This window comes from Aspergillus oryzae, chromosome 3, assembly GCF_000184455.2.
Source record: "Aspergillus oryzae RIB40 DNA, chromosome 3".
In the NCBI taxonomy this organism is placed as follows: Eukaryota; Fungi; Ascomycota; class Eurotiomycetes; order Eurotiales; family Aspergillaceae; genus Aspergillus; species Aspergillus oryzae.
This window is the reverse complement of record NC_036437.1, coordinates 376132-390831: the sequence shown is the minus strand read 5'-3', so window position 1 is coordinate 390831 and position 14700 is coordinate 376132. Positions and strand designations below refer to the sequence as shown.

Here is a 14700-nt window from a genome sequence, read left to right as displayed (position 1 = left end):
CGATCCTAGGATAACTACACCTTTCCCCAAATTCACAGCGTTCATAGATGGACCGGAGGTAAGGAAAGTCCCCACTATGCCGTTCTCGGTTTGTCTATGAGGAAACTGTAGTTGACGCGTTCCATCAGCCATGGCCACTTTTACTTAAAGCTCAAGAAGCTTACATCTCTGTCTCTGACCTTCTGGGAGCCTTGGGTCTAGTATATAAAGCTCCCACACAGTCCCTTGAGTTGCGCGATCAGATCTATCAACTAGACTCACGTATAATGTCTCTGGCGACAGACTCCGAGTTCTACATGGGTCTAACATGTAAGGACGATGCCGAAGGTGTTGCAATGCAGGGTATGGGACTGATCGCATATCTCTTGCTTCATTCGTGAGTACACCACATATCCGACTACGTTATTTAGATCTAACGTTACTTTTCCCTTCACAGTGCGTGGATCAGACTCCATCGGTTCAGAGCCTTCATGGACATTCCGCTTTTTGTTGAAAAGCATTGTGACCTTACTGCTATCAATGACAAGGCTCCATATCCAGAAGTATCCTCGAACTTTGAGGCTGTATTTCCGTTTACCGAGCAACAATCCTCCGTCAGGTGCTTGAAGTCATCCCTTTCTGTCGCTCGAGCGTTCCGAAACCTCCGCCGTCCACAACCGTCCCGGTCGGCCGGGGGCTCAGGAAATCATCACTCACCAGCAGCTGGGAGCTTGGACATTCCTTCTGCAGTATCATCTACCACTTTGGGGGCGACCTCTCCAAGTGCCTTGCCGTACTTTAAATGTACTGCTATGCAGGCTAGCTACTCAATGTTCATGTTGGTGCATCGAATACGGGCAGCTATTGCTTCTAATCGTCTTTCGGTTTGCTATCCTCTGATGGCCAGCCCAGAACCCGCCACAGAAATCCAAGATGCTAGGAGACTCATTGAAGAGCTGCGACATGCAATCGAGTGTCTAAAGCATTCTATGGAGAGGGACATGGTATTCGAAGGCATTGCTGCCATGTGCCGTGGACTTACTGCTGTCTATCTCTCAGTCTTTCAAACTGATTATTTCGAGCAAGAAGTGTCGCGTCCTCCCGCACGTCAGCAAAGGTAGTCGTCATATTTCCTGGACAGTGTAGACTTCTGAAATGAAGCAGCTGCCGACGACTCGGCATGAGGTCTCACTTTGACGATAGGACTGGTTTCCCTACCGTATGATTTGCCTTTCTCTCATGTATTTTAGCGTTATTCTAGGAAGATGTTGCGATTTTACAACTAGTTTCCCGCCAGACATGTGTTGTATTGATCTCAGTTATAATCCCGGGAATTGACCGAAGAAGGCTTCTGATAATCACAAAATAGATCGAGGAGAAGGCAAAGAAACACGAAACGAAGAAGGGGAGGAGAAGAAAATGCTCTCTCGGGTTCCGCGGACACCAAACAATGCTTCGGCGTCCGAAAATGGATTAGCTTGTAGTGAAGCTTTGTGCCATGCCCTAACTCATCAAACAATTTTCAAAGGTATCTATGTAAACTGGGTAGTGTATTGTGGAAGTGGACGATCAATGCGAATTCCACAGGAAAAGAGAAAAAGGCGACATGGACGACAACAACCTCACATATAGCCTGTCGCAAACCGCCCCGAATAGCACCGTGGACAAGACTGCAAGGTCGCATGCAGACCGGACTGAGGAAGACACTGCTGTAGGCTTTCCAGACGGCGGATGGCGAGCATGGAGCGTGGTGCTGGGGTCGTGGTGTGCAATGGTTCCCTCGTTCGGTCTTTTGAATACAATGGGTGTCCTGGAAGCTTGGTTGGCAAATGACCAGCTGAAAGAATATTCCAAAGCCTCTATCGGTTGGATATTTGGCCTGTATTCTTTCTTCCTTTACTTCGGAAGCGTGCAAGTTGGTATGCGTGATCAAACTCTTTATGTTAAGTACTAGATACTCAAGGCTAACTCAAAACAGGGCCGGTCTTTGATGCTTACGGTCTCCGACCCTTGCTTATCCCAGGATGTATCGGACTTGTCGGTTCTCTTATGGTTTTCAGTGTAGCAAGTGGTTCGTCTAACATGATGAAACATTCACTGTCTTTTATACTGATGGTACACCCTATCTTTCGCTAGAATATTATCAATTCATGCTCGGATTCAGCGTCCTCGGCGGAATTTCCTCATCAATGGTCTTCACCCCAAGCATAGCCTGCATCGCACATTGGTTCCATCGACGTCGCGCCCTAGCGACAGGAATCGCAGCCACAGCAGGTGGTTTTGGCGGCATTATCTTCCCGATCATGATATGGAACCTGAGCGAAGTAGTCGGTTTCCAATGGGGAATCAGAATAACCGGTTTCATCTGCAGCTTCTTCTGTATTCTATACGTCCTATTTTTAAGGACCAGATTACCCCCTAAAAAGCTGGGCGGGGGCAAGGTCGACATTAGAGCCCTACGCGAAATCCCATTTTCCCTCCTCACGGTTGCCATCTTCCTCATCGACTTCGCCCTGCTTATCCCCCTGACCTACCTGACCTCATACGCCGAATCACACAACATGAAAGAGAGCCTAGCATTCCAGCTAGTCTCGATCCTCAACGCCGCTTCGATCCTGGGACGAGTCGTCCCGGGCTATTTCGCAGACCGCTACGGTCGGTTCAATGTGATGATCGGCACAACACTGGTGTGTACCATTTTCACTCTGGCACTATGGCTACCAGCCGGGTCCAACCCCGCAGCTATCGTGGCATATGCTGTACTCTTTGGGTTCTGGAGCGGTTCTGCTATTAGTCTTGCCCCCGTTTGTGTTGCGCAGATCTCGTCCACGGAGGACTTCGGAAAGAGATATGGGACGACGTATTCGTTGGTTAGTGTTGGTGCTTTGTTTGCTATACCTATTGCCGGGGAGATCCTGAAAGCTCAGAGCTCGGGAGGAGAGGAAGAGGATTATTCGGGGCTTGTACTCTTTTGTGGGTTGGTGTATGCTTGTGCTTGTTTGTTTTTTGTCTTGGCGAGGGGGGTTTGTACTGGGTGGAGGTTAAAGACTGTATTTTAGGGGTTGTTTTGACAATCAAGGGAGAGGATAGTGGGTGTCAGTGAGCATAGATGGTTGGGTAGGATGAACAGGATGTACAGGGTATGTGTATAATCTGTTTGAACACATGAGCTGTGTATCTTTCCCCTTTCCATTCTAGCGCTTTGTTTTTGCTCACTGGGTTGGGGTAGTCACAAAGCAATCCTTGGAGATCCAGGAATAGGTTTGTCCAGGCCTAACTCCAGGCCTGTAAATTGTGTATTTTTGCTCCAGTCTACTATTACCAGATAGTCCTCGTACCCTCGCGGTTAATACCGGAAGATGATTGGATGGGGACCTACTTTGCTCGTGATTGAGAGCTTCGGCTCCACATCCGCATGAAGCTTGTTATGGAAGGGAGATATGCAAATCCAACTACAGATTTATCTAACCTGCTAACGCCAACAAATCCGAGGCATTGCCAGGAAAATTGTCTAGATTAGGATATCTCAAAGCCGCTCACATTAAACTTTGGTTGTTTCATCTTTACGCAGCGGGCAAAGTGTTGACAAAGTGAGGATGACTTGGATATCTCATTGGAAGTAGCTAAGTTTCGGTTGCACGAAGACATATATTCGGCTCTAAAACGGAATATTAAAAATTCTGAAGTCCAGATAGAGGTTAGATAGTGCATCCTTTATAGTTATTTGGTGGCAAGGCCATGACAAAACAAAACAAGGACGATCACTAACCGCAAACTCTTGCAAGGGAGTCAGACCTTAATTTGAGTGTTTCTCTAGCTCCAAAAAGGCATAAGCCGAGTCGACAGCACTCTCCTCAAGGCCTCGATAACGAAGCCCAAGTATTCTCTGAGACTTCCCGGCGTCAGGTGTATACAATTCAACACCCCCGAATCCCGAGCCAGGCTTTCCGATAGGTACACGATCCTTTACTTCAGGGACCTTCTCCCGCAAAATATCTGCAATTTGTTGATAACTGTAATTTCCAGCACAGATAAAGAAACGCTCGCCGCCAGCCTCTGGAACTTCGTACGCTTTCAAATGAGCCTGCGCAACATCTCTTACATCGACCCAGGACCAGAATCCATTGTCAGGTATGGGATCACTTGGCTTCGAGTCCGGAGACATGAACCGGTATATATCAGCTGAGGTGATGTTCAACTGCGACACATGTGTAGCATTGATATTAGGGCCGTAAATCATAGGCGGCAAGATGGTCACGAGGTCAAAGGAAGTATTTTCGTCTCTGACAAAGTCCCATGCAGCTCGCTCTGCGACTTTCTTTGCAGCAAGATATGCTTGCACACTGGAGGTGCCTTCGCTCACAGCCTGTTCGTAGGTCATGGGGTTCCAGTCTTTCTCGGAGTAGGTATGACCGGGCCAGGTACCTTTGGACATGTCGATCATGGAAGCGAAGGAAGAGGTAATGACAATGCGCTTGACCTGAAGTCCATGCTTTTGGGCGGACTTGAGAATGTTAATAGTCCCGCTGATAGCAGGTTGCACAATATCTCGCTCGTTGCTGTCTGTTTCAGTAGCACCTGGGCAAGCCGTATGCATGATTCCATCGACGCCTTTGACTGCTTCGTCGAAGGCACCATCCTTGACAATGTCGGGAACAATGGCAAAGCTTAGCTGTTCGCCGTATCGTGGGAATGTACGCCTGACCTTCTCCGCCGTAGCTTCAGAACGAACTGTGCCTCGGACATCATAGCCGGCAGAGATAAAAGCTTCGATGATATGAGCGGCTACAAAGCCGGAGGCTCCTGTCACAAGAATGGTCTTGGATGGTTGCATTCTAGAGAAGGAGTGGGAAGAGCTCAATGCCTGATTCAATGAAGATTGGTCTGTCGTTCTGTTTTTCAAATCATATTGGGACTCTGGGCCATTTATATCTGTCTTTCCGAAAGATCTGGTACAAGGAAATCCATTGCTTGTTTGGATATTGTAATCAATCATCCCCGCTTATAAAGCAAGCTCCGAGGTCTGTGGGACTGAAAGCTGGTGCCATGATCGTTAAAGAAATGCCAAGGCTACCAATACGGGAAAGAAACGGACTTAAGACTCCGTGTTTCAGACGTTCCAGCGATATAAAATCGCTCTATCTTGAGCCGAGCAGCTTAACAGCGGACTGTATGGGCCACACCTAGAAAGGCTCAGCGAAGCTGCCAACTAAATGCAACCAATACCTCATCCCAATGCATCGTATGCAAGCGCTCGCTCTGTGTAAGCTCCAAGGCGTCAAGCCTGAGAGTATTATGGCTGCTGTTATACAGTAAGTTCGACGAATGGACGATCAACGGTAATAACTGGGGTTAGTTAATCTCAGTCGGACCCTGAAGCAGGCTTAGGGCCCCGGGTAGGACACCTCCCGGGTTCCGGTCTTGGTTGAAAAAGGTTCTGAGACGGAGTTAATGGTAAATCCCGATGAGGACCTATAGAACACTGGATATAGTCAGTTGTTGTGTGAGGCCTGTTCGTATGCACGTTCAATGTGATGTTGTCTCCAGTGAACCGAGTCGCCACACGTCACTGTGCTGGCTAGTTGCTAGTGTCACTCGTACTCTTTTCATAAGACTTTGGGTCACCTGTAGGTCTCCACTTGCCATCAGCTTTGTTTGCGATCCAATCCAGAACACAGCAGTGGAGTTGATCCATGCCTTCAATCTCAGGGCCTCGCTTTAGAATGCAGTCATAACGAGAAATGTCGAAGTCAATATGAACAAAATCCCAGGTCTACTGGATCTCCGATTGAATGACAATGTCAGGCTAGCGGACTCGAGGTTGGGAAAAACCTCAAAGGCAACTAAAAACGCCAATATTGTGATTGGGAAACATATCTCCCAGTATCAACCCTGGTCTTTAGTAATGCCTGGGGACGATTGGAGTTCAGCAACCCAGAGAGCAGGAGGCAGTCAACTTGTTTTAGCCACAGCGTACGCATTATGGAATTGCCTCGGTCATCTTCGGTAGCTAGACGCGTCAAAAGCTCCTTTGGTGTTGGCCTCTATCTCTTCCTCGTGGGCCATAGACTGGACCATTCGGTGGTTAGCGATCAATAATGGTTTGGATACCACGGTTGAGCATCAACTGTGTAGTCGAAAGGAGTCACACGTCAGGTATCGTGTTCCTTGAGGTGGAACAGTGCGTTCCGGTGCAAAAAGAAAATGGTCCCGGAGAGGCTCGAACTCTCGACTTCTGAGTTATTAGCTCAGCACTCTAACCGACTGAGTTACGGGACCAACTGTGTCCAGGAAGGTTGGAAACGGCGCCCAGTCCTGCGATTATAAGCTAGGTAAATTATGAGTTGCCTTGGCTGTATCACTTCTCTACAAGAGCCGAAATGTACGGTTTTCCGCTGGCAAACCGTTGACCACACAGGAGCAGTAGTGGGTTGGTATCACCATGCCTTACACAGCCGCTGGATCTGGACAGTATTAGGGAGACAAGTGTCAGGCGCCGAAGTTATTATCACTCACTTTACATGGATTTCCTGTAGGAACGATGCCCGATCAAAGATCATATCGTCAGAGTGAATGACTCTAGATGGACTTCAGCAGCGGAATAACGGGCGGGATTTCGTACAGAAATTGTATGCGGTAGAGCACCAGTCATTCATAGGGTGCTAGGCACCGACCAGGATCTAGAATTGCTATTTGATATGATATCACAAATTACCGTGAGAACATTTGTCCCGAGAACTCTGTGTTGCATTCCTTGCTGCTACTTAGCTTCTACTATTTTTTATATCTAACCTGATTGTTTTAGCAATATATAATAAATAATATGGACACAGAACTCTTCTTTCGACTCTGCCATCCCTCGGAAATCATGCTTCTACAGCCCCGTATAGCCCAATTACAGGTATTAACCTCTCAATATCCGTCGCAAGAAACTGACGAATCTCGTTGTACCTACGATGAGGACCCTACCCTTGGATCACACCCATCTAAAAGAGATCGAGGCACTGTCCCGTATACAAATTCATTAGGAATGGCTGGCTCACACAGGCAAGTCATGAAGGATTTGAAATTCGGCAGACTGTTGCTTGCGACAAGCGTGTAGAAGTTGCCCCTGTTCCACGCCACGTAGCAGTGACGAAAGTAAGGCCGGATTGCTTCAGCCATACCGTCGAGCATCACCTCGTTCATATTCATGGACGTGAGAACCTCTTCTCCCTTGGCCACAACATCTTCCCGACTGAAATAGCGGGTCTTGAAACCGTGATCTTTCTGCAACTCCCGTCGCTGGTATTCCTCCACGTCCGCATGTGTTGATCTGACTATTGAGTCCCAAGACCCTCCGGAAGAACTTATATCTAAGAATAACGTGGTACTCAAACTCGAAACCACTGACTCGCATGTGTGCTTGATGCATGATGCTTGCTGGAAGATTTTGGAGGTGCATCTGCGAAGGCCAATACTCCTAGCACGGTTGTATGAGACTTTACGCATTTTAGAGAGACCTGCCACCCCTACTGGGCATTTCCAATCGGAGCACCAGCCACCATCGGAAGTGACAGAGTTCCCGAACCTTTTACCAGCCCTTACCCCCCACCGAAGCCAAGTAATAGAGTCCGCAGGCTACGACAAGAGCGTAATAAAGCAAATGTGGCTGTCTTCCATAGCTTGCCTCAAGAGCTCCGCCACGAAATTGCTTCATACCTCCCTACATCCGATTTTTATAATCTTCGTCTCGCATCTCAATCTATGGGTGGGATATTCTTTAGCCATTCCTTTTGGAAAACTCGTTTCGAGTGTCATGGCGATCGCTGTTTTCTCGGTTCTCCTGATGGAGGTCCGCCAAAGATACCACGCAGAGGAACCTGGCACCTCTTGTATTACTGGACACATGAGAAGGTTCTATCACAAAGACTGCTAGAGAGGCAAGATATCTGGTGGCGTTGCCGTTTGATTAGTGGTTGTACCGACACCAGACTTCATTGGCCATCTTCTTGGCCCTCGTGCTTCGGTTACAAGGCATCGCCCACCTACCTCGGGTGATTTTCGCTTCCACATTCCTTGAGACAAATCGCAGTGTCCGTTCTCGAGGATGGGCACAACACCTTCATAACTGGTATAGAATTTACTGGAGAAAACAAAACGGTGAGAGTAGGGCACATTAGTTCTCCGGGCCGTATAAAGCAAGATATCCGATCACTCAGAGGGTTTAAGATAGCGATGTCGAACGAAGGTATTCACGCTATCAAGTTCAACACCAGCACAACAGACTGTTCTTGGATCGGGAAGATTACAAAGAGCTGCTGGGTCCTTGACATGAGTGAGGCATCCGATGTGTTTTCTGTGCTGATGGGGTTCGATGTAGGTGTAGCTTTCTGCTGAGGAGCTCCTAAGCGTGACCCTCATAGGAGCTAACATGATGGATAGGAATTTAAATTGGCTCGAATAGGTCTTGGTCTCATCCCACAGGACTAACTCAGGAATGGGAATTTTGCGGCCATATTACACTCATTCTTTTACCATTCTCTTTATTGCCCCTCAGTCTCGCCTTTCAGCGGAGGGTGCTAGTGTTCATCTTATCATAGCAGGCAATGAACAGTTCTTCAGGACATAGTCTATGCTAATAACTGCGGAAGCATTTTCCTGCGATATTAGAGGCACCATGAGCCTTCATTAAGTTCTGTGTCATTACACCAGCTACAGATTATAGTTAGCACTCATATGCAAACTGTCTTTGGGTAGGTATCTTAATTGACCTGAGATCCTTTAACCATGAGAAAGCTCCTACATCTGCGTTGGCTGATTGGTAACCAGGAGTGTCTCTTTGATTCCATAGCGAGGGAGGATGTCAGTTTGAACCCAATTAGAGAGTTCATTCAGAGTGATACAAGCGGGGAGTTACCTAGCCTGGCATAAAGGAGCGCGAACCTCTTGATCTGCAATCCCGAAAAGGCAAATTCCCGATGCACGGATCCGATTTCCCTCCAATCGGCACATCCCATACTATAGTTGACAAGGTATGCCTACAAGAATAAGCGATTATCCTAATGCTTTCTTTATCTAGACTAGAAGAAAAATCGAAGACGGCAATGAATGAGTCTTCTTGGCTGATACATCGGCGCTTCTCCGCAAGGGAATCAAGGTCTGGAATGGGGTTTGTAAAATAAAGAGAACCAAACCTCTAACAAGTAAGAAGCTGCAGGACATGTAATCATAATGTCTCCGCACCCCTCGGTGTGGGGGTGGGGCATCTTGAGCTGCTATAAGTTAGACCCCAGTAGTATGTTGGCCCAGTGTTTTTTCTTTTCAACTGAGGCTGATCCCGAACCAGGGCTCTGCACAACGCCATACCACAATGTTACCAAAGATCTTTTATCTGTCCTTACTACCAGCTGCGCTGGGGCATCCGCATCTCCAACCGCGGTTAGACAATGGGCTCGCACGGACGCCTCAGATGGGGTAGGAATTGATGAACCCTATAAATAGAGTAAAGCTGACAATGCAGATGGAACACCTACAATCACTACTCATGTTCCCCAAACGAAACTATCGTGCGTTCTAACGCCCAAGCCTTGGTGGATTTAGGATTGGCATCGCTAGGGTATCGATATGTCACTACTGACTGTGGCTGGACCGTTGCGGATCGACTGTCTGACGGATCCTTGACTTGGAATGAGACCTTGTTCCCAAAAGGCTTCCCCGCGCTTGGAAAGTACCTTCATGACCTCGACCTTCTTTTCGGTGTTTATCAGGATTCGGGAATCAAGCTATGTGGCAGTCCGCCCGATAATGTCGGGAGTCTATGTATGTATTTCTCGACGAGCTGGATTCTCAAGTACTGATAATTTTCCATAGACCACGAGGACCAGGATGCGAGGACCTTTGCATCTTGGGAGGTTGACTCTCTAAAATGTACACTACCCTTTCTATCTGCAGCCGTCCAAATACTAATGCATCAGGATTATAGACGACAACTGCTATTCCGACGCTGCAACAGGGTACCCAAACGTAAACTACGAACCGAGCACATCACCGCAGCCAAGATTCGCGAACATGTCGCGCGCCCTCGCAGCACAAAATCGCTCTATGGTATTCCAAGTCTGCGAATGGGGTATTGATTTCCCAGCACGATGGGCACCCGCGCTCGGTCACTCGTGGCGAATCGGCAATGATATTATTCCCCACTGGAGGGCGATCTACCGAACGTTGAACCAAGCTGTTCCTCAAACCAGCTTTGCTGGACCTGGACAATGGCCGGACTTGGACATGCTTTTTGTGGGCAACGATATACTGTCTATCCCCGAAGAACAAACTCATTTCTCTCTGTGGGCAATTCTCAAGAGTCCCTTGACTATTGGGGCTGCGTTGAAAGACGACAATACTTCCATAAACGACGAGTCTTTACAAATTTTGAAACAGGAAGAGGTTATTGGGTACAACCAGGATTCGCTGGGTGTGAGTGCTAGTCTTCGACGACGTTGGACGGAGGAAGGCTATGAGGTTTGGAGCGGGCCTTTGTCTGGTGGTCGTACTGTGGCGGCTCTGATAAATTGGAAAGACGAAGCAAGGGAGCTTACTCTGGACCTCCCTGATATTGGTTTGCAGTTTGCCGGCACGGTGAAGAATATTTGGGATGGAACTACTGCCCAAAATGTTAAGACCTCTTACACAGCAAAGGTTCAGAGCCATGGAACGATTTTACTCGAGCTTCAGGATACTACAGCTTCTGGTCAATATCCGACGGACACGTTCGCTACATCAACAGAGTGAGTGATGGCTTGCATGCCTTGTGTTCCATGCTAATTTAACGCTGCTATCAGTTCTTCGACTACATTTGAATCGATCTACGGCGTCACCACAAGTTTCAGGTATAACATCACAGTGAAACTGTCCGAAGCAAGCTCCTCTGGCGATGTGAATATACAATCGACGGCAAGTAATAAGACCATTACGGCACAGGTGTCTGCATCGGGCACCGAAGCATCAGCACAAATACCCCTACTGGCTGGCTCATCGAACTCCATTACAATTGTGTCCCCGCAATCCGTCGACGCGATCACAATCACCCCTCCCAATGGCACATACTTTCCGAATACAGCCTTCACAACAACCGGAGATGCGGATACTGTCTCCTGTGGTGCAGGTTATTGTCAGCCAGTTGGATCTAAGATAGGGAACATCAGTACGAACGGCACAGCTCGGGCTGTGATCCCCGCCACTGCCGGAACGAAGTATCTGGCGATCGACTACATCAATAACGATGTTGCATTTGATTCGGCTTGGGATTGGGGGTCCAACTCTAGGAACCTGACTGTGAGCGTTAATGGTAACAAGCCAGTCAGAATTGAGGTTCCTTTGAGTGGTCAGCATAGTGAGTTGTTTGGACCTGGAAAAGGGTGGTGGGATACGGCGACGATAGGGGTGCTCACTGAGGGTTGGAAGGATGGGGACAATGACGTTGTCATCGGAAACGAGGGTGGTGAAAGTGGATTCACGTCGTATGGGCCTGACTTTGTTGGTTTGAGGGTGTTGTAGTTAGAGGAAGATATGTCCTTCCTACTCCTGTAACTTAAGAGGGTGTATACCTAAAGCATTACTCTTAGACTTACCAGACCTCATGCCGAATATGTAAATGAACTAGCTCTACCTGTTGATTCTTATCACTTCCAAGCGTGAAATGACAAAATCATGAGGCAAAGTTATCATTTTTTGTCACAAGAGATTATTATAGCTCTTACAAGTCGAAATTTAAGAGACACCTACTTTCTTCGAGTGCTACCCGATTTCATGTCTTAACACCTCGAATCCCTGAAACAAGTCTCTCTTCAGATCCTCCAAATATTCCACCCCAATACTAACCCGAAGAAGAGTCGGCTTCGCTGACACATCCAGCAGCCTCCTCCATTCAATCTGACTCTCCACACCACCAAGATTAGTCGCATGTTGAAACAAACGCATCAATCCCGATAGTCTACGACTCATCTCCTCCGTCTTCATCTCAGTACGAAACACCGGCCCAAACTCATGAGGTATTCGTTCTCGCAACTAATCCATATCCCCCTCCTGAAGACCGGCATGTCTCACAGCAGCAACAATCTTCTTAACCACATAATCAAACTCACTCTTCAAACATTCATAAAGCCAGAGCACCAAAGCAGTAGCATTCTCGCTCTGTCGTCGAACCCGCAATTCCAACGTCCGAAGACTCCGCAATCCAAGCCACACCTCCATGCTCCCGAGTACACTACCAAGAATAGTCCGCTGCTCATGTAGAGTCTTGAACCAGCTTTCTTCTCTAGCAGGCTGAATTGACAACGTTCCACAGAGAAGATCGTAATGACCACCGAAATACTTCGTCCCACTGTGCATGATAATGTCTGCGCCCAGCGCAAACGGATCCTGGAGACCTGGTGGTCTTAATGTAGAGTCAATTATTAGGTATGCTCCGCGTTTGTGTGCCTCATCTGCGAATCGTCGGATACTCAGTGCTTCCCCTGTTGGCTTAATCGGTGTTTCAAGGTGGATTACATCCCTGCTTCGAGAGCGTCCAGTTGGTCGAAGCCCAGGATCTCACAGCCGGTTAGCTGTTGGTGTAGATTTGCTACCTGAAGGCTGCCGTAGTATCCATCGCCGATGGCTATGCGTTTCGGTTTGAGAAATACGAGGTATGCATGTACGGCGGCTAGACCGGAGGCGTATGTTAGTGTTGGGCCGTGGATGAGTGCTGAGAGGACTGTTTCCAGCCGGGTGCGGGTTGGGACGCGGTCTCGGGAGTAGCAGAAGGTTCCAAACCATGAACTTATTAGTATTCGTGCTCTAGTGTTTGTGCATGGTTGATGAGGAAATGCCGTGGAGTGACATACTGCTGGTCCGCGCAGAGATTCATCCTGGTCTGTATTGTAGACGTACCGGAAGGTTGTGCTGAGATGGATTGGCAGAGCGATATCTGACTTGCCGTCTAGGCCATTGTCGGCATGGAGTGCCTGGGTGGCGAGGCTGTCGTTGGACATTGTTACTGCGGTGTTAATATAGAACTCGGTTGCGACATATCACAAAAGTGAGGCCGTAAGGTATAAATCATGGTGTAGGAGCTGTGAAGCCTGCGTGGACTAACTCGGCTTTAGTCGGTCGCTAAGATAACGATGATCGTAGATAGGCCTATAAGTCAATTATATGGGGGGGGAGCCTAAAGGTGTTATTGTAATGGGGGTCATTATGGGTAAAGGAAGTTGAAAACAAGTTGAGCCTACTCGAGCGCGTATCGTCACCACATGGTCTCTAATGTAAAGCTCACAACACTCCAATAATTCCTATGTACATAAGGTGCTTTACCATTAATTGAAACTGTATGCATTGATATTTAAGAAATTGTAGGCACGCCGAACTGCGTACCGAGTGGATCTGATAAATTGGTGACTTCGGCATATGGGCAAACGCCGAACTGGTCCCACCAGACGCCGACCCTCATGTGGCAATGACCTGTAGTGTGATTTTCAAGGAATCCCAAGCCGGAGCTAACGATAGAGATTTGCATAATTGTCACCCTCCTTTTGTTCACGGACCGTATGAACACCATGCTGCTGACCTATCACGCTGATAAAGCATCTGTGGAGCTCGGCGATGTCTCATAAACACCAACCAAATGAGGCATCACCGACGTCCGGGCCGGCGTCCAGATAGCCCTAACAGAACGACATGTAGCACTGCACCGTGATCATTTTAATAACACGCTTGAAGAAATAAATAATATCATCTGCCGTAGGAGTCTAGTAACTAACCAACAACAACTATTCTCTACCCTCCATCCAAGCAACTCACGTCTACTGAAAACCAATATCAAAATGCAGCCCATAATCCTCTACTCCCACCCCTACGGTCCAAACCCCTGGAAGGTAGCCATCATCCTGGAAGAGCTAAACCTCCCCTACGAAACCCTCTTCGTCAGCTTCCAAGACGTTAAAAAAGAACCCTTCATCAAACTAAACCCCAACGGCCGTCTCCCCGCCATCGAAGACCCCAACAAAAACATAACACTCTGGGAATCCGGCGCGATCGTGGAATACCTCGTCGATAACTACGATACCGAGAACGAGCTCAGCTACACTGACTTCGCTACCAAATATGAAACCAAGGCATGGCTGCATTTCCAAGTTTCTGGTCAAGGCCCGTACTACGGACAGGCTGGGTGGTTCAACCGTGCCCATCCGGAACGTCTGCCCAGTGTTATTGAGCGGTATGGGAATGAGATGCGGCGTGTGACTGGGGTTTTGGATTCCGTTTTGAAGAATAGAGAGTGGTTGGTTGGGGATAAGTGCACTTATGTTGATTTATGTTTCATGCCCTGGCAACGATGGGTGTCGAAGTATGCGACGGATGCGGAGAACGTGGATAGGGATTTTCCTCATGCTGCAGCGTGGTTCAAGAAGTTGAGTGAGAGGCCTTCTGTTAAGAAGGTTTTTGCGGATCAGGATCGGGCGATTGAGGAGTCGATCAAGAATCAGACTGGTTTGTAAAGTGTACAGTTGATCGGGGGAATTCTAAAAGCCCGTCGGCAATACACTCCTAACAGGAGCCGGGGAGGATTCAAATATCATTTTCTTGCTCCGATTTCCGTGCAATGTATCATTTCGAACATAAGAAGGCTTATTTTCATATTGTATAGAGAGGGTACATTTGACAACAGAACGTTGAACACGGTGGCTCGCGCAGCTTCTCCTCATATTG

At 48.0% G+C, this 14700-nt stretch overlaps 5 protein-coding genes and 1 non-coding gene across 6 annotated transcripts; 3 read left to right on the top strand and 3 right to left on the bottom strand.

Annotated features, from left to right (window-relative positions):
- Positions 1–266: 266 nt before the first annotated feature.
- AO090023000154 (MCT family MFS transporter) lies at positions 267–3038 on the top strand (the record flags this gene model as incomplete). Its single annotated transcript, XM_023235449.1, has 4 exons — positions 267–376; positions 1567–1898; positions 1958–2050; positions 2116–3038. 4 exons carry the CDS (start codon positions 267–269, stop codon positions 3036–3038), a joined length of 1458 nt encoding a protein of 485 aa, XP_023090469.1.
- A 737-nt stretch (positions 3039–3775) lies between these two features.
- Positions 3776–4813, bottom strand: AO090023000153 (SDR family oxidoreductase; the record flags this gene model as incomplete). Its single annotated transcript, XM_001820679.1, has 1 exon — positions 3776–4813. The coding sequence occupies one exon, from the start codon at positions 4811–4813 to the stop codon at positions 3776–3778; it is 1038 nt and encodes a 345-aa protein (XP_001820731.1).
- A 1371-nt stretch (positions 4814–6184) lies between these two features.
- On the bottom strand, positions 6185–6258 carry AO090023t00008. The gene has a single exon. It is a non-coding gene; the product is annotated as a tRNA-Ile (tRNA).
- A 3073-nt stretch (positions 6259–9331) lies between these two features.
- AO090023000151 (glycoside hydrolase family 27 protein) lies at positions 9332–10746 on the top strand (the record flags this gene model as incomplete). Its single annotated transcript, XM_001820678.3, has 4 exons — positions 9332–9435; positions 9482–9780; positions 9832–9888; positions 9944–10746. The coding sequence occupies 4 exons, from the start codon at positions 9332–9334 to the stop codon at positions 10744–10746; spliced, it is 1263 nt and encodes a 420-aa protein (XP_001820730.3).
- A 1005-nt stretch (positions 10747–11751) lies between these two features.
- AO090023000150 (uncharacterized protein) lies at positions 11752–12986 on the bottom strand (the record flags this gene model as incomplete). The annotated part of the gene is given in 3 exon segments (XM_023235448.1): positions 11752–12021; positions 12061–12545; positions 12551–12986. Coding segments are annotated over 3 exon segments (1191 nt in total).
- Positions 12987–13817: 831 nt separating this feature from the next.
- On the top strand, positions 13818–14489 carry AO090023000149 (glutathione S-transferase family protein; the record flags this gene model as incomplete). Its single annotated transcript, XM_001820676.1, has 1 exon — positions 13818–14489. One exon carries the CDS (start codon positions 13818–13820, stop codon positions 14487–14489), a length of 672 nt encoding a protein of 223 aa, XP_001820728.1.
- Positions 14490–14700: the final 211 nt, after the last annotated feature.